This window comes from Phocoena phocoena, chromosome 20 (assembly GCF_963924675.1).
Source record: "Phocoena phocoena chromosome 20, mPhoPho1.1, whole genome shotgun sequence".
NCBI lineage: Eukaryota > Metazoa > Chordata > Mammalia > Artiodactyla > Phocoenidae > Phocoena > Phocoena phocoena.
In genome coordinates this window covers 440546-458930 of record NC_089238.1, presented here as the reverse complement: position 1 = coordinate 458930, position 18385 = coordinate 440546, and the positions used below count along the sequence as shown (strand labels likewise).

The 18385-nt window shown below is 54.5% G+C and overlaps 2 protein-coding genes across 2 annotated transcripts; both read left to right on the top strand.

The window, feature by feature from the left end:
* The first annotated feature begins 1172 nt into the window (after window positions 1-1172).
* Window positions 1173-7008, top strand: RPS5 (ribosomal protein S5). Its single transcript, XM_065898901.1, has 6 exons — window positions 1173-1237; window positions 1980-2088; window positions 5441-5650; window positions 5808-5936; window positions 6710-6808; window positions 6898-7008. The coding sequence occupies exons 2-6, from the start codon at window positions 1981-1983 to the stop codon at window positions 6964-6966; spliced, it is 615 nt and encodes a 204-aa protein (XP_065754973.1). The 5' UTR covers window positions 1173-1237; window position 1980; the 3' UTR covers window positions 6967-7008.
* Window positions 7009-8413: 1405 nt separating this feature from the next.
* Window positions 8414-9382, top strand: RNF225 (ring finger protein 225). Its single transcript, XM_065898898.1, has one exon. It carries the CDS (start codon window positions 8414-8416, stop codon window positions 9380-9382), a length of 969 nt encoding a protein of 322 aa, XP_065754970.1.
* The last annotated feature ends 9003 nt before the right edge of the window (window positions 9383-18385 follow it).

The window sequence follows — 18385 nt, the reverse complement described above, 5'->3', positions numbered from 1 at the left end:
GTTTCTGGTCTGAAACGCTCCTGGAATTGGGATAGGGATGGGGGCGAGCCTTTATAGTCAGTCAGTATCCTTTACAGTCAGTCAACAAACATCGCGGCTGCTGAGCACCTGTGATGCGCATGCCCCGAAGGTGGGCCATTGGGGTTGGTGCGGACAAATGAAGGACCGCCTGGGTCACGTGGCTGGGCCCCTTCGGGTCTGAGAAGGGGAACTCCCACCCTTAGAAGATGAGGTGGGCACCTGGAGGTGAGGAGCCTCAGGCGCCTTGGAGACCAAGCTCTGCCAGATGCCGCTCCCTGCCATCTGCAGCCAGCATGGGTGTGCGGCTACAGTGGTCGCTGCCTCTGCGAAGCCCGCCGAGGAGGCGTCCACAACCCAGTTCGGCTCCAGAGTCTAGGCGGGGGATGTGAAGTCTTGGCACGTGCTCTCCACGCAGACCGCCGGTGTCACTGGGTGCGGCTGCAGAGTGCGCAGGGGACGCACCACCGTGCCTGCCCTGCACTCGATCAGTGATCTCGGCAGCACAGGCCCCAGCTGGATCAAAAAGGGCGGGGGCTGTCCCTCAGGCTCCTCCTCCAGGGCACCTCCCGCACGCGGTAACGGGGCAGGAGAGGCGGGGGCCAAAGAGAGACAATGGTCGGTCGCGGGGGGACGCCGGCATGGGGTGAAGCGAAGGGTCCCCTTTCGGAGGCTCAGGCCCCAAGCAGCCCAGAGCGCGCGAGTGTGGGGGAGGGGGGCCCGCGAGTGGTGTCCGCCCACGCGCGCGGGGCCCGGACCACAGCGGACAGCAGTCGCGACGGCCTGGCCTCACTGAGCCGCCGGGTCCTGTAGCAGGTGCTTGTATGCGCAGCGACGAGCGCGGGCCAGACTTCTGCCCTCATTAGACATGGCGGCGTTGACCTCATAGAGACCTCTGCGCCTGTGCAGGGGACGCCTACGAACTGGCAAGTGCTGGAAGTTGGACATCCGCCAGGCACAACCTTTGGGCCCGCTTCTGCAAGTACGCATGCGCCGGGGGTTTACGGTTTCCGTTTGGCCCAGAGGGCGCCTTTACATGCTCGCTCCGAATTGGTCCGTAAATACGTCTTGTTCTTCTGCGCATGCGCGGTCTTCGGTGACCCGGAAGTTCTCGCCTCTCTTAAAAGCGTCGGCCCGCGGCGTGCGGCCTTTTCTTTTCTGTGCCAGGGCGGCGCGTGGTGTATGCTGAGCGATCGAGACACCTCAGCTGCTGCTTAAGGTGAGGCTGTCGCGGAGTCGGAGGTCTGAAGGCTGATTCAGGGTCTTCCGGGAGCCGTGAGTGGGACCCGAGACCGGGGGCTTCCCTCGGGCAGGAGACGAGGATGGAGGCGCGGGGAAGGTTACTCTCGCCCCTTTGCTGATGCCCCCTCGCCGCCGTAGCCTTGCCCCCAGCGGACTGGGGAATGTTGGCCTGGTCTCTCCAGTTGTACTTCATTTATTATAAGAAGTTCCCGTTTTCCTTACATGCACGATGCACACTTTGGTCGGGACACGCTTTCTTCTAAGTAGCAGCCCCTAATCCCCCCGTGGGGGTCGGACACCAAACTCGACCTTTGCACTGGTAAAGCGCAGAATTCATACCATTGATCCTTCTGTTTTACTGATGAGGAAGCTGAGTCCACAGCGGCTTGTAGACTCTCCTAGGGTCGCAGAGCTCTTGAAGAACAAGGTTGGGTTTGACTTCGAGCGGATGCAGCATCAGGGCATTTGGCATCCCCTGCCCGTCTCTGGGCCGCCTTGCAACCGTTGAGGGGGTGCCTGCCAGCTGTTAGCCCCAGGGTTCCTGGGTGAGAGACAGGTGTTTCTTGCTGACAGATGAGTGGTTTTTTTAAGGTTCCACAAGGTGGACTCAGATGTTCACAGCCTTTCTCAGTTCCTGGTAACGTCCCAGTTCTCAGGTTGTGCGCTAACCTCAGAGTCTGTGGTGAGTGTGCCTGGGCTTTGACAGTTTCTGTCCCTAGGATGACGGAGTGGGAGACAGCTGCACCTGCAGTAGCAGAGACCCCCGACATCAAGCTCTTTGGGAAGTGGAGCACCGATGATGTGCAGATCAATGACATTTCCCTGCAGGTGAGGGGGGTGTAATGATTGTGCTTCCCAGCTGGGGGTGGGGTCGCTTGAAACTTGTAGCTGCCCCACGAAGTAGAGTTGAAGATGGGACAGGTAAAGGAGGGATCCCAGGACCACCACACCCATCATGTCTGTTTTTCCTTGTATCCTGTTAGAGGTTGCTACAGTTTTTGTCAGGAGATGGTTCCTTCCTCAGAGGGAGTATCACATCCCACAAGTTGTTTAGTTAATTGTTTTGTAGTGAAATGCACAATTTATTTATGTTTTTAGTTTCATATATTTTATTTTTTAAAGGTCATCTGTAAGTTTTGAGTGTTCTTATTTTACTCAAGTATTGAAGATGACAAGGACAATACTTCATTCAGGCTATAAAATTTTATTTAAATTATATGTTTTAGAATTAAATAAAAATGGACAATATTTTTCAAGTTCAGAAGTTGTGCCTTGGAGAGAAGAGTCAAATTATAAAGATTCAAATGCCTAAAAATCTAAATGCCTTACCGTCATCCCTCAGTATCTGAGGGGGTGTTCTTTCCAAGAGCCCCCAAGTTTACCAAAATCTGCAGATGCTCAAGTCCCATAAAGTGTAAGGGCCCAACGTTATCATTTTGTGTGGGGAAATCCAGTTGTCCCGGCAGCTTTTGTTTTCGTCTCTTGGAGTTTTCTGTATCATACTTAAATTTAGGCAACAAAATGTAACTTCAATCTCATTTATACATTATATGTATATGTCCCAGCACCATTTGTTTTTTTTTTGTTTTTGCAAGAAAATGAACCCTTTTATTATGATTAAAGGGTCAGTACACCAAGATGACATAGCAATCCTATATGTGTGTGCACCAAACAACAGAACTTTGAAATACATGAAGCAGAAACTTACAGAACTTGTCAGAGGAATAGACAGTTTCTCAATTATACTTCAGGACTTCATCATCCCTCTCCCTGCAACTGACAGAAATACTAGACAGAAAGTCAGCAAGGATGTAAAAAGCCTGAGTAATAACCCCAACCAAGAGGATTGTGAAGACATTTATAGAAACTTCACCCAGTGACAGCAAAATACACATTCATTTCAAGAAGCCTTACAGAACATTCAGCAAGATATACCACACCCTGGGTCATAAAACAAACTTGAACAAATTTAAACAATCAAACCAAACGTGAAACAAATAAGAAATCAGTAACAAAAAGATACCAGAAAATGCTCCAAACAGTAGGAAATGAAACAATATACTTCTAAATAATACACAGGTGATAGAGGAAGTCTCTAAGGGAATCAAGGGATATTTAGAACTGAATAAATTGTAATGAAAACTTGTGGGATAAAGCTGGAACAGTACTGAAGGAACTTTTTATAATAATGATTTGTTAGAAAAGAAAAAAAAGTTTCAAATCAATAATCTCAGCACCCCTCAAAAAATAAAAAGAGCAAAATACAACTAAAGCAAAGTAGAAGATAGGATATCATAAAGATCAGAACAGAAATCAGTGAAATTAAGAACAGAAAGGTAAAGGGACTTCCCTGGCGGTACAGTGGTTAAGACTTTGTGCTCTCAATACGGGGGGCATAGGTTCGATCCCTGGTCGGGGAACTAAGATCCCCCATGCGCAGCACCATTTGTTGAAGAGAGTATTTATCCCATTGAGTGGTCTTGGCACCCTTGTTGAGAATCAGTTGAGCAAGGATGTAAGGGTTTGTTTCTGAACTCTGAACTCTATTTCATTGGTCTCTATGCCTATCCTTTTGCCGGTACCACACTGTCTTGTAATAGTGTTTTTTGTTTTTTTTTTTTTGGCGGTACGCGGGCCTCTCACTGTTGTGGCCTCTCCCATTGCAGAGCACAGGGTCCGGATGCGCAGGCCCAGTGGCCACGGCTCACAGGCCCAGCCGCTCCGCGGCATGTGGGATCCTCCCGGACCAGGGCACGAACCCGCGTCCCCTGCATCGGCAGGCGGACTCTCAACCACTGCACCACCAGGGAAGCCCTGTAATAGGTTTTGAAATTGGGAAATGGGAGCTCTCCCACTGTATGTTGCCTCCATACTGTTTTACACTTGGCCTCATTAGGACTTTTGTGGGGCCTTCATAAAAATAAATTTATTTATATTTTGTGACTGCATTGGTATAATGACGAATAAAATTCAGGTTTGATCATATTTTTCCCTTTCTTCTTTTAAAAGAAATTAAAACTTTTTGTTGCCTCGAAATATATCATGGTACCTAGGTACTGAGCCTAACAGAGAATTCAAACCTGTTTTTCACTCAATGTCTTGTCGAACTGTTTTTCCTTCATGGGTTTGTTGGGGGAGAGGTCTGCAAACTTAAAAGGGCCAGTTAGTAAATGTTTTATAAAGTCTTTGTAGGTCACATGTGGTCTGTCACATGTGTGTTTGCTTCTTTGTTTTCTTTTTCTTGCTTTTTTTTGTACAACCCTTTAATAATGTAAAAACTAATTTTCACTTTCCCCTGGTCCTCTCCTAGGGGCTGGGAAAGCAGAAGTCAGCTGATATCAGAGTTCTCACTCTCTTGAAAGCTGTGGTGGGCTCTACCATGGGGCCCAGCAGCTTAACCAAACGCTTGCTGGGGCATTTGGTATTCGCAGGTTTTTTTGGCACAGTGTGAGTCCCTGCGTGGACACCTGTCTGTCTACTTGCCTATTTGTGCAAGTGGTCGTCTCCAGGCTGGACCCCAGACTGTTGTGCCTACATCAGAATCCTCTGCGTTCTTTTCCTGTTAATCCTTGTATTTGTAGAAACTCATTGTTTGTACATGTTCTCATGTGTGTGTGGTAGAATGACTGTGTGTAGGTTTCCTACTGGAAATATCAAAAGTAGTCCTCACGTAGGCAGTCCTCTGACTCAACCCCCCCCCGAATGGTTTAGTGTTTCTAGACACCATCTTGGCATGTGTATGTATATATAGGCAAGATTGTTGAATGGTTGTTTTGCAACACTGGTTCTCTGGCTTAGTTCCCCCCGCCCCTACCCCTTTAGGGGTACATTTTTGGGGGTCAGTAATGAGGAGTGCTCCTGGCATACTACAGTGCACGGGGCAGCCCCTCCGGAACAAAGAGTTAGTTGACATAAAACGTCAGTGCAGAGTGAAGAACACTTTTAAAACAAGACTGGTATCGTGGGTGGTTACCTACTTAGTTTTCCATACCTTCCTCCCATTAGGAAGGAAGTACTCTTTTCAGTGTCCTGGTAAAGTCACTTGCTTCGGTTTTACTTCTCTGTGGCAGGCAGGTGGGTGGGAGCTACGCTGAGTGGGTGTTCAGTCTCTCTGGTCCCCTGCCAAGATCCGTCCTGCTCCTGACCGTGGTCCCTTCACCCCCTCTTCCTGCTGCCCCAGGATTACATCGCAGTGAAGGAGAAGTATGCCAAATACCTGCCCCACAGTGCAGGGCGCTACGCGGCCAAGCGCTTCCGCAAGGCGCAGTGCCCCATCGTGGAGCGCCTCACCAACTCCATGATGATGCATGGCCGCAACAATGGCAAGAAGCTCATGACTGTGCGCATCGTGAAGCATGCCTTTGAGATCATCCATCTGCTCACAGGCGAGGTAGGGCCCCGAGGCCAGGTGGGGCAGAGTGCCCTTAGTACACCCTAAAGCCAGTGGCCGCCCCACGATAGGCATGCCAGGGTGCTCCAAGTTTTAGGAGTGAAGGGTCGGGGAGGGATGCTTGCCAGGTATCTGGCTCATGGCCCCCCTCTCTTAGAACCCCCTGCAGGTCCTGGTGAATGCCATCATCAACAGCGGCCCCCGGGAGGACTCGACCCGCATTGGGCGAGCTGGAACAGTGAGGCGGCAGGCCGTGGACGTGTCCCCGCTGCGCCGTGTGAATCAGGTGGGCTTGGGGCTTTGGGGCACACATGGGTGGCCAGGAACAGCCACCAGGCTCTGGCAGAATCCTGCCTGGGGCAGCAGAGGCTGGCAAGTGGGAATGTTCATCTCTGTCTGCATGTTTACCTGAGTGTCGGGTCATGAAGGCTTCCTGGATTCCCACCCCACGCAGAGCACGTCCTAGCTCTGGGCCCTCTCCTGGGCAGCATTAGATTGAAGGGCCCGTTTCATTTGGGTATATGTTTTTACACTGTTTTTATTTTCTTGGACCATTTGAGAATCGGTTGCAGGTGTTTTGACCATTTCCCTGTTAACATTTCAGTGGGTGTCCCCCTAGAATAAAGATGTTCTGTCCCCACCATCACCCCCAAGAAATGTAACAGCAATCTAACATTTGACATTACATCACTGTTCCAGTTTATGGAGCTGTCCCCAAGCATACCCTTTATAGCTGTTCGTTTTCAGTCAAGGGTTCCAGGACAGGAACACATTGCATTTCCCTGTCTCGGCTAGTTTTAAGTCACCTATCATCAGGGACCCAGCTTCAGCCTTTGTGTCCGCACACTTTTTTGTGCCCCTCAGTCTGATCCCAGATCTAGCAGCATGGCACCTGGGCACTGGGCAGCGCTGTGGGCTCCCACTGTGTCTTGCCTCAGTTGGCCTGTGGATGGCAACGTGGTAGGCAGCATTTGTTGGGTCCCAGGGTACTGGAGAGCCGTGTCCCTGCGTGGTGTAGGGGCAACCCCTACTTAGCACAGGGACCCCTGTGCTCCCTAGGCCATCTGGCTGCTGTGCACAGGTGCCCGTGAGGCCGCCTTCCGGAACATCAAGACCATTGCCGAGTGCCTGGCAGACGAGCTCATCAACGCTGCCAAGGTGGGTGAGGACACCTGGGCGGCGGGGGCGGTGGCGAGTCTCAAAGGGGAGGGTCCTCCGACATTGGAACTAGCCATCCCTTCTTGCAGGGCTCCTCCAACTCCTACGCTATCAAGAAGAAGGATGAGCTGGAACGTGTGGCCAAGTCCAACCGCTGATTGCCTGGCCACAGCTGCAATAAACCTGTTTGCCCTTTGGGGTGGCCCCACCCATCTGTGCCACTGTCTGTGCTCAATGGGGAAGGGTATCTGGGAGCAGGGGGTGAGGGGCAGGATGACTGGTGTTTCTGAGGAGCTGCCCATGTTCCTGGCATGTCTTCTGGTCTGTTGGGACCTGGACCCACCAGGGAAGTGCTCGGCTCAGGAAGCACCACTGACTCAGAACCATGGCACCCTGGGCTGCAGGCCTGGCTGCCTGGACTGTTCCAGCAGGTGTTGGAAAATGAGGGGTGGGGTTGTCCTGGCAGAGATGTCACTGGTCTGGGGAAGGGCTTGGTGGCTGCAGCCCACCGCCCTGAGAGGTGTGTTGCCAGGAAGCAGCCCCAGGGGGAGGAAGCCAAGGCCTGGGCTCTGGACCAAGACAGTTTCTAGCCCCTTGTCATTGGCTGGAGAGGGCTGGTCCGGTCCAGTCTACTGTGGGGTCAGCCTGCCTTCAACCCCCAGGACTCCAGAAGTCCCACTCTTCTTCCTGGACACGCTGCCCCTGCCCAGAGCCAGATACCCCAGGTTGCACTCACCCCACCAGTGGCTCTAGGTGGAGGATTCATGAGGTGTTGAAGACTGGGAGTGGTGGTGGGGACCCCCTCTCCTGATGAGCCTGGACTGTCAACGTCCTGTCAGCCTGTGCCTCCTTCCTTGCACCCCCGACATCTGGCCGATGTCAGGCTTGGTGTTCCCTGTCCTGGTGGCACCTCCCTAGGGGCTGGGAGGGCAGTGTGACAGGTGTGGTGGGAACCTGGCATCTGGAGGGAGTGGCCCCACCACAGGCACCCTCCCATGGGGAGGAGCAATTAGTATCCAGGGGCAGGTAGGCCGAGGGTTGCGGGCAGAACAGGCAAGGAGGCACCAGCAGGTGGGAAGAGCCTGCTGGCCTGCTGGGGTCTGTCACTGGGGAATCTGACTCCTGGGCTGCTGGCCACCTATCCTGAAGCTTCCATCCTCCTTCATCTGCTTTTCCCGTTTGTCTTCTGTGGTCTCCCAGGGTCTGTCTCTGCCCAGCTCTCCTGGGAGTCCCTGTCTCCTCTCCACGCCTGTCTGGGATCCTTCCTGGAGTCACCCAGGTCCACCTGGCTCTTGGCTGGGGCATCCCCCAAGTGTAGCTCAGAATCTGCGGTGCTCCCTTTGTCTGTCCCTGTCCCTAATCCTCTTCGGAACCCCTCTGGGTCTCACCTGCCTGTGTGCCTCCAGTCCAGATCTCTACCTGCACACTCTGTCCCAACTCCCAGTCTCCTTGCCTACTGGGCTCTGCTTCCCCTTCTCTGGACGCCCCTGCCTTGTGTGGGGTGATCCTTCCAGAGCCCAGCCCCTGACCCTCCCCAGATCCCCTCTGCCATCTCCCCCCGGCCCCTTCGCTGCCTGACCGCCTGTCCCCGCAGGCCGGGTCCAGATGCCCTGCCCTCGGCCGCCCTGGATCCGCCGCCCCCGGGTCCCCCTGGGCTCGGAGCCTAGCATCCCGGGCTCGCCGTCCACACTCCGGCCCCCCAGCAGGGGGGAGGACGAAGACGAGGGTGATGGGGAGGAAGGGGACGGCAGCCGGGGACCCATCCTGCCGCCCGCGTCCCCCGTGGAATGCCTCATCTGCGTGTCGCCCTTCGACAGCGTATTCAAGCTGCCCAAGTGCCTGGACTGCTGCCACGTCTTCTGCCTCGAGTGCCTGGCTCGTCTGTCTCTGGCCACGGCGGGCGGCGGCGACGCGGTGGCCTGTCCCGTGTGCCGCGCCCCCACGCGCCTGGCCCCACGCCGCGGGCTCCCCGCGCTGCCCACGCAGCTCGGCCTGCTGCCCGGCTCCGCACGCGCCCCGCCGCCGCGCCAGGGCTCCGTGCGCTTCGACCGCCGGCGCGGCCTGCTCTACGTGCGGCAGCCGCCGCCCGCGCCCGGACCGCGCAAGGCCCGCCCCCCGCCGCCGCCGCCGCTGCGCCTCGGCCGCCCGCTGTCGCGCCGCCTGACGCTGACCAGATCGGCCCGGGTCTTCCACGCGGCCGTCGCCCTGGCCGTGCTTGTGGCCGCGGGCCTCGTGGTCACGGGCCTCTACATCTTCTTCCTCATCCCGCGCGCCACCACCTCCAGCCCCGCTCGGCCCCAGCTCGTGGCGCTCGCCCCGGCGCCCGGCTTCTCCTGGTTCCTGCCTCGGCCCACGCCGGCGGCGCCCTGGACCCCCGGCTGGATGCCGCGCCCCGTGGACCATGACCTGAACGCCGCCCCACCGGGGGCTGCAGAGGACGCGCTGGAGCCCGAGGGGGTTCCCGAAGAGACAAAGACGCCGGACGGGTCCTTGGACCGCAGGTGGGGGTTGGAGGCTTGGCCTGACTGGGCCCCGCGGGCACGCGGCGGGTGGAGGCGGTGGGGGGCGCAGTAAAAGCATCCGCGCCGCAGGCCCTGCCTCAGGCCTGGGGACCCCAGTGTCATCCTGATGCTCGCCATGATCCCCGTGGAGGCCTTAGAGGGCGCATGGCAAGCACCCATTTCTCTAAAGAGGCCTGGAGGGATCATTCCTGGCATCATTAGCACGGAGCAGGGACCCTCTCAAGGAGCACCCCTGACACCAGTCTCTGTGGGCATCCAGCTGTGGGACCCCCATGTCTGTAAAGGTCCTACTGGGAGGCACTCATAAACCAGCTGGGAGTACACTCGATCCTCAGCTCTTGTGGGAGTCCAGCTGCAGGGTCCCTCTGACCAACATCGTGCAGTGGCCCTGCTAGGGGTACCCCATCCCTGATCCTCGTAAGGGTCCTACTGAATACACCCCAATCATCAGAACTCCAGGAGAACGCTCATCCTTGGCTGGCACCAGAGCCTAAGTCTCTGATTTACATATCCTTTGGGCTTTCTGCAGGTGCTGGGGGCCCCCATCTTTGGATGGCAGACTATTCCCTGGCCACACCTGTGAGTGGCCCACTGCAGGACCAACCACCCCACTCCTCCCCAGGCTGTGGAGTTGCTGCCTGCAGGCTGAGCCTGGGTGGGATCCAGCCATCTCCATGCTGGTCCTGCATTTGCTGCCTTACACATCTGGCAGGGGCTTGGGCTTGAAGGGGGAGGTGTGGCCTGGCCAGGACTGGGGAGAGACAGACAGGGACTGAGCCTCAAAAACTGGCTCCCACTTGGGTCCTGAATATCAACTTGCAGTGGGACCTCGACTTCCCCTATGGCTAGTGGCTTCTGAGATTCTCCTAATATGCTGAGGGGCAGCTGTGGTCACTGAGCCTCAAAGAGGCCAAGGTTGCCCTCTGGGTCAGACAGTGTCATGTGATTTTGGGTGAGGGATCGCTCCTGGACATCCCTGGCCCCTCTCCTTAGCCACTAGAGCCCTCATCACCCCCATCTCCACTCATTAAATACGCAGCGTTGGTTACTTCACCTCCTCCAGGACTCCATCAGCATTTTGTGGCAAGCCTGCTGTACGCCAGGGTGAATGAAGCCTCAGCCCTCATTCGGCAGCGAGAGTGGTCCTCCTCTCAGAAGCCTTCCTGGGTTAGTCACAGTGGTGTAGATAGCAGCCACCCTCTGCACAAACTAAACATGGACTTTCTGTCTCCCCCCTAGGCCCTGGAGCCCCGAGTCTGCCTCACTTCACCCCAGGTTGGGATCTGATATGCCCCTCCTCATGCCTTCCCTCCTACCCCCCAGGCTGGGAGAGTTACGGTGAGGGAGTAGAACTGGCAGGGATGGGCCCAGCCAGAGGGGTCAGAAGGGGCCCTTGGCTGGTGGTGCACGGAAGAGAAAGATGATGCTTTCTGCCTGAGGGTGTTCAAGGAAGGCTGCCTGGAGGAAGAGGCCTCGGGGCTGTATCTTTTTTTTTTTTGCGGTACGCGGGCCTCTCACTGTTGTGGCCTCTCCTGTTGCGGAGCACAGGCTCCGGACGCGCAGGCTCAGTGGCCATGGCTCATGGGCCCAGCCGCCCCGCGGCGCATGATATCTTCCCGGACCGGTGCAAGAGCCCGTGTCCCCCGCATCGGCAGGCGGACTCTCAACCACTGCGCCACCAGGGAAGCCCGGGGCTGTATCTTTAAGGATGCTAAGGGGTAACGCCAGCTGGCATTGAGGCGGGGGTGGGGGGGGGCCCTAAGCGGGGAGCTGGTGGCTGAGGGCAGTGGTCAGAGCTGGCTCCTCCCTGTCCTAACGTGCTTCCTCCTCGGGACTGTGGGGAAGGGTTGCTTCTCCACCCTCCCAGCTGGGAGCCTGAGACCTCAGTCTCTCTTCCCGTAAAATGAAGCCGACTTCGATGTCTGCCCGCCCACTGCCCACGAACAAAGGGGCTGCCTGAAACCACCCCGGGGCTAGGATCAGAGGGGACTCCTCCCGACACTTGCCTGCCAGCCTCTGTGGCCACCTGGAGCTGTGCTCTCCCGGCCCTCCCAATGCCCATTCCATCCCTGCCGGACGCACCCCCCCCCCCCCCCACGTATCTGCCCCAGGCTTGCTCCTCCTTTCACTGGTCCCAATGCCTGTGAACACCCAGAGAGTGGGGGTTAGCCTCAGTGCCTGGCATGGGTGCCCAGGGACGCCTTTACCGGCCAGACTTTGGTTCTCGCTTCTGTAAAACGGGAGACAATAAACTACTTGCAGGAAGAATTCGTTCATCCACAAGTATTTATTGAGCGCCTGCTGTGTACCAAGGGGGGACTCGGGGCACCTTGTGAACGAGGGACTTCGCATGGCAGATGGTGTCCAGAGGGCTGAGGAGAGGAGCCATCATCTTGGCAACACTGCCTCCCCCTCCACGCTCGTGGGGCCCTCAACTCCCCAAACCTTTTCCAGGCCCTCCGCCAGGTCTCCTGCGTTTGCCCCCGAGGGGCGCCGAGTGCTCCACTCTACCGGGATCCAGCCAGCCTTTCTCCTCACGAGGGTCGGGGAGGCCTCTGCCCACACCACACTCGTCTCCTGTCATTGGGGCCTCTTGTGTTCAGGCCGAGGGAATAAGGCCCACGGGGGGCCCTCGCTGGACACTGAGAGCGGAAGTGTCCAGCTTACAGATGGGGAAACTGAGGCTGGGGGCGGGGCAGGGCGTGGATTCGAACAGGGACCAGAGAGCTTTCTGCAAAACACCTCCCCTCAACTCCACACCCTGACAGGGCAGTCTCGCTTTTCCTTCCTCCCCGGGCCCCGCAACCGCAGCTCTCCTCCGTCCTCCGAGTTTGCCATCCTCTGAGTCTTTCCCGCTCACAAACCTAAGCGGTGTTCGAGGCGGGGAAAGCTAGGAGGTTGTCAGCAACGCGGACCAATCGGAGGCCGCATTCTGGGATGGGGGCGTGATGTTAATTGCCATAGCAACCTGGCCCGCCTTCTCCCCGCCGCTCTGTAGGGCTGCGCGCGCATCTTGCCCCTCCCGGAGCCTGGTGGGAGGAGCAGAGAAGGCGCGCCAGCGCTGATAGCCAATCGAACGCTTAAGACTGTCGTTGCTATGGCGATTTTGCCCGCCTTCGGCCTGTCGAGCGCATCGTGTGTGTGTGTGTGTGTGTGTGTGTGTGTGTGTGTGTGTGTGTGTGTGTGTGTGTGTGTGTGTGGAATTGGGGGAGGCGTGTGTATGGAATTGGGGGAGGCTGTGTGTGTGTGTGGAATTGGAGGCGTGTGTGTGGAATTGAGGGAGGCGTGTGTGTGTGTGGAATTGGGGGAGGTGTGTGTGTGTGGAATTGGGGGAGGCTGTGTGTGTGGCATTGGGGGAGGCGTGTGTGGAATTGGGGGAGGCGTGTGTGTGTGTGGAATTGGGGGAGGCGTGTGTGTGTGGAATTGGGGGAGGCGTGTGTGTGTGTGGAACTGGGGGAGGCGTGTGTGGAATTGGGGGAGGCGTGTGTGTGTGTGTGTGTGTGGAATTGGGGGAGGCGTGTGTGTGTGTGTGTGTGTGGAATTGGGGGAGGCATGTGTATGGAATTGGGGGAGGCGTGTGTGTGTTTGTGGAATTGGAGGCGTGTGTGTGGAATTGGGGGAGGCGTGTGTGTGTGTGTGGAATTGGGGGAGGCGTGTGTGTGTGGCATTGGGGGAGGCGTGTGTGTGTAATTGGGGGAGGTGTGTGTGTGTGTGTGGAACTGGGGGAGGCGTGTGTGTGTGTGTGTGTGTCTGACCAATCAGGAGCCCGAAGCTGAAGCGAAGGCCGACCTGGGAAGTGCTGGGATCCTCCGTCGCAAGGGGGAAACAGGCTGGAATGGGGAGCGTCTCCCCTAGGGGCACACACCTTGGCGGGGCAGAGCTGGGCCTGTCCTCCTGAGCTGCGACTTCCTCTGCCCTGTCAGTTTCTGCAGAGGCTTGGGCCAGAGGGGCCAGGAGAAACCTATGACCTGCGTCCCTCTTTCTGGGGCATGTATGTTTCCACTCTAATGGCCGTGGAAAACTCCACATTGGGTATGGGACTTCTCCCAGGAATCTTCCAGAAATCTACTCGTTTTATTTTTAGTAATAGCTTTCTTGAAATGTAATTCACACACCATACAATTTGCCCATTTAGAGTGTGCAATTCCTCGGGTTGTTAGTATGACCACACAGTTTATGCAACCATCACCACTATCGAATTCCAGAACATTTACAAAAAGAAGCCCCATACCCTTTTGAGTCATGTCCCATTTCTCCTTTTCCTCAACCCCTGGCAACCGTTAGTCTACTTTTTGTCTCTATGGATTTGCCTGTTCAGGACATTTCATACCAATAGAATCATACAGTTTGTAGAAATCCACTCTTAAAAACAGCAGTGTGTGGATTGTTCTTCCCAACTGGTGGGGCCAGCTCAGCCATGGGTGTGGACTCTGGAGCCAGAGAGATGTGGGTGTGACTCCTACTCCTATTATGGCCTTGTTCTTAGCCCTTCTGAAACTCACTCTCCACTTGGGGAGTGGTGGGGTGTACACTTGGCCTTGGGCTCTCCTGGCTTCACTCAGGCCGTGCTCCCTGCTCTCAGGTACTGGTGGACTGTGACAGGGCTGACGGTCTCTGCTGGATTTTGAGGAGCCACAAGAGGCCAGACACAACAGGAGCAGATGGGCCCTGGGGGCTTGTCCTCTGGCCAGGCTTGTTTCAGGCCAAGCATTTGTCCCAGTGAGCCATGGACCTACTCAATATCTGTCGCATGCTGAAATTTCATCTCATAGTTCTTTCCTTATCTCAAGGGGCCCCTGTGATATTTGCCAGACTCTGGGCTGGCTGCTGAGGTTGTAGCAGTGAACAAGAAGGTCACAGATGTTCTTATTTCTCTCTTCCTTAGAAGTCACGTTCCAGGGCAGAGCTGGACAGTCTACAGCCAGACAGACCATTCATAGTATTCTTTAGGTCAAAGCTAAGTGTTCTGTAGAAGACAAAGCAAAATGATGTCACAGAGACTGTCGGGGGCCCAACTTCGATGGGGGGGTCAGGGAGTAGGAGCACAGATGCCCAAACAAGGCAAGCAGAGGCCAGGGAACAGCCTGCAAGGCTGAGAAAATGGCAAGAGCAAAGTCCCTGATGCAGGGACAGGCTTACTGGCACCACCGTGAGAAGCAGAGGGCCATTGGAGGAGGGGTGGCCAAGACGGACAGGAGTGTGGGAGGGTTGACGTTGGTAAAGAGCACTTAGTGATACGTGGGTTCTTTTGTTTCTCTTTCTTTCTTAAGGTATTAATTTAGGAAGCCAGTCTAGGTACTTTATGAGCTTCATGTTCTCATACTTGAGGTATCCCCAAGATAAGGAGGCAGCTTATTCTTGAGAGATGCTGCCTGTTTTCCAGGGGGTTTAAAGCCTCATCGCGTTTTGTGCTAAGAAGTAGGCTACAGTTGGGACTTCCCAAGTGATCCAGTGGGTAAGACTCTGCGCTCCCAATGCAGGGGGCCCTGGTTCAATCCCTGGTCAGGGAACTAGATCCCACATACATGCCGCAACTAAGACCTGGAGCAGCCAAAATAAATAATTTTTTTAAAAAAAGTGGGGGCAGGAATAGAGACACAGACGTACAGGACATGGTTGGCGGGGGGGAAAGGGAAGCTGGAACAGAGTGAGAGAGTGGCATGGACATATATACACTACCAAATGTAAAATGGAGAGCTAGTGGGAAGCGGCCATGTAGCACAGGGAGATCAGCTCGGTGCTTTGTGACCACCTAGAGGGGTGGGATAAGGAGGGTGGGAGGGAGATGCAAGAGGAAGGCGCTACGGGGATATATGTATATGTATAGCTGATTCACTTTGTTATAAAGCAAAAACTAACACCATTGTAAAGCAATTATACTCCAATAAAGATATTTAAAAAAAAAAGAATTAGGCTGCAGTCTTGAAGAAGACATTGATCTTTCTGCCTGTATTAGTTTCTGTCTCAGCCTTTTCTATTGTCATATATTGTTGCTGGGAGAATCCGGCACTGCACTGGGAGGGGACACCTGGAAGCTTGTGTCTGGTCTCTCCTAGAACCTGCCCTGTATGCCTCTTTCCTTTGCCAATTTTAATTTGTACCTTTTCATTGTAATAAACTGTAACTAAGAGTTTGACAGATTTTCTGAGTTCAACGTGTCCTTTTAGTCAATCTTCAGAACCGAGGGCTCTGAGGTAGCTCCTAGCTGTCTGGCAGGGCTTGGCATGGCCGCCTCCTGCCAGCTGCTGACTTGTGATGGGAGGGCGCCCTCGCGATCTTCGATCTTCACCTGCAGGCAGCGCTGGAGTCAGTCGCACTGCAGCTGCTGAGTGTGGCCATCCCCATCCTCTCCTCCTCCAGCAAATTCCTTCCAACCACCTTTGTTTTACACGCCGCTCCTCCGGTTAAATTCTTCAGCTCTATGGCTTCTTAATCAGGGGTCAGCAAACTTTTTCTGTAAAGAGCCAGATAGTAAATATTTTCTCCTTTGCAGGATGTGAAGTTTCTGGTCACTGCTCAACTCTGCCACCATAAGTCTGCCACCAGAGTCAAAGTACCATAAACAATATGTAAATGCATGGCATGGCTGTGTTCCAATAAACCTCTATTTATGGACGTGGAAATCTGAATTTCATGTAATTTTCATGTCATGAAATAGTATTCTTTTGATCTATTTTTCAATCACTAAAAAAATGTAAGAACAGTTCTCATTTTGGGGACGAGACAAAAATAGAAAATGGCCTGTATTTGGCCCGCAGGCTGTAGTCTGCTGTGCCCTGGCTTAAATTACTCACGACTCTCGACTTTGATTTCCAGGGATCCCTAGAAGCGAGTGTCCTTTCCTGACTGGTTGTGTGCATGTGGTCTGACAAGCACCAGGCTGGAGTATGGCTCTTCTGATCCAGCCCGCTCTGGGTGGTCCCCCCAACCCCCCATGGGATACAGACTTGGCTCATCAACACAGGTGGCCCCTCCCTTGCCAAGAGGCCAGGCCAGAGCTTGATGCTCCCAGCAGTTCTGGACTTCCCCCTTAAGCAGAGTGAAGGGCTCTGTAGTGGGAAGAATAATGGCCCCCAAAGATACCCAAGTCCTTATCCCTAGAATGCGTGAATGTTACTTACCTTATATGGCTGAAGAAACTGCAGATGTGATAGAGGATCTTAAAATGGGGAGATTATCCTGGATTCTTTGGGTAGGCCCTCAGTGTCATCACAGGTACCCTTCAAGAGGGAGACAGAGGAGACAGAGAAAGAGATGTGACGACGGAGGCAGAGATTGGAGTAATGTGGCCACAAGCTAAGAAAGGCTGGCAGCCACCAGGAGATGGAAGGGGCAAGGAACAGATTCTCCTCTGGACACTATGGAAGGCACGTGATCCTGCTGACACCTTGATTCTGGTCTTCTAGCCCCCACAACTGTCAGACAATAAACGTCTGGATTTTTTGGTTTTGTTTGTTTATTTATTTATTTATTGGCTGCGTTGGGTCTTCGTGGCTGCACATGGGCTTTCTGTAGTTGCGGCGAGCGGGGGCTAATCTTCATTGCAGTGCGCAGGTGGCCTTCAGTAGTTGTGGCACGCAGGCTCAGTAGTTGTGGCTCTCGGGCTCTAGAGCACAGGCTCAGTAGTTGTGGCACACAGGCTTAGCTGCTCCGTGGCATGTGAGATCTTCCCGGACCAGGGCTCGAACCTGTGTCCCCTGCATTGGCAGGCGGATTCTTAACCACTGAGCCACCAGGGAAGACCTGTCTGTTGTTTTAACTCACCCAGTTCCTGGTCCTTTGTTATGGCAGCCTAAGAAATGAATACGCCTATTGTTCCTTCCCCTTTCTGGACATTCCACCCTCTTGCCATTTCTTTTTTCTTTTTTTGTTTTTTTGGCCACGCCACACGGCTTGCAGGATCTTAGTTCCCCGACCAGGGATCGAACCCAGGCCCCCAGCATTGGAAGCGCAGAGTCATAACACTGGACCAACAGGGAACTCCCAGGATTGCCATTTCTAGTCTGACTTCCTCCCCTGCCTGTTTCCCGCCTCTCTGTTCTCTGTCCTCTGCCTCTTATCTGCTCCTCTCTGCAGCGCTCCTTCACTCTTCACTGCTCCTTCTGCAGTGCTCTCCGAGTCGGCCTTCACTTAGTGTATCGTGAGGTGCGCACATATGCTTGAATAGTCCTTGAACACCAGCTACTCAGTTACGGCTGGATTTTCCTGGGCCTGAACACATCCTGCTACACAGTGTTCACAGACGAAACCCATTTACAGAGGAGCGTGTTTGAGAGTCTTCCTCCAAGCAGACTCTCCATCTTCTGTACTTCATCCCTGTCTCCTTGCCCTTCATGAGGAATCTTCCACTCTGTGATCTTGCACAGTAGCCCGTTAACCTGACTCAGGCCCCCTCAGTGGACATATTCTGGGTGTCAGACACACATGTGTGATGGGGCTGTCCTCTCCTATCAAAGTCAAGATGCACTTTTGCCAGCATTTCTTGGCTTTCCCGTTGTTGACTTGGAGTGCGGGATGAGGAGGCATCTTTCAAGCAGGGTGTTTCTGTAAGAGTGTCACAAGTCCTCAAGGGAGGCGAGGTCCTTCCACCCAGAAGACCACCCCTGTGACACATGTAGTCCAGTCTTTTTTTTTTAATCTAAAATGTGTTTATTAGGATGGTTTCCCATTCATCTTGATTCAGTGTGCTTTTAGTGCCTTTTTTTTTTAACGTGTGGTTCAGTCTTAAAGACTCACACTTAGCTGAGCATTAAGAAATAATCCTTGGCGCTTCCCTGGTGGCACAGTGGTTGAGAGTCCGCCTGCCGATGCAGGGGACACGGGTTCGTGCCCCGGTCCGGGAAGATCCCACATGCCGTGGAGCGGCTGGGCCCGTGAGCCATGGCCGCTGAGCCTGCGTGTCTGAATCCTGTGCTCCGCAACGGGAGAGGCCACAACAGTGAGAGGCCCGCGTACAGCAAAAAAAAAATCATAATAATCATAGAGTTAAATGTGTACAACTGTACAACTTCTAGAAGATAACATGGGAAAAAAAATCTAGGTGACTTTGAGTTCG

Coding starts and splice junctions, on each gene's coding strand:
- RNF225 (XM_065898898.1), top strand. CDS start 8,414: ATGCCCTGCCCTCGGCCGCCCTGGATCCGCCGCCCCCGGGTCCCCCTG.
- RPS5 (XM_065898901.1), top strand. CDS start 1,981: ATGACGGAGTGGGAGACAGCTGCACCTGCAGTAGCAGAGACCCCCGAC. Junction 5,651..5,807: donor TCCATCTGCTCACAGGCGAG/GTAGGGCCCCGA, acceptor CCCCTCTCTTAG/AACCCCCTGCAGGTCCTGGT. Junction 6,809..6,897: donor AGCTCATCAACGCTGCCAAG/GTGGGTGAGGAC, acceptor CCCTTCTTGCAG/GGCTCCTCCAACTCCTACGC.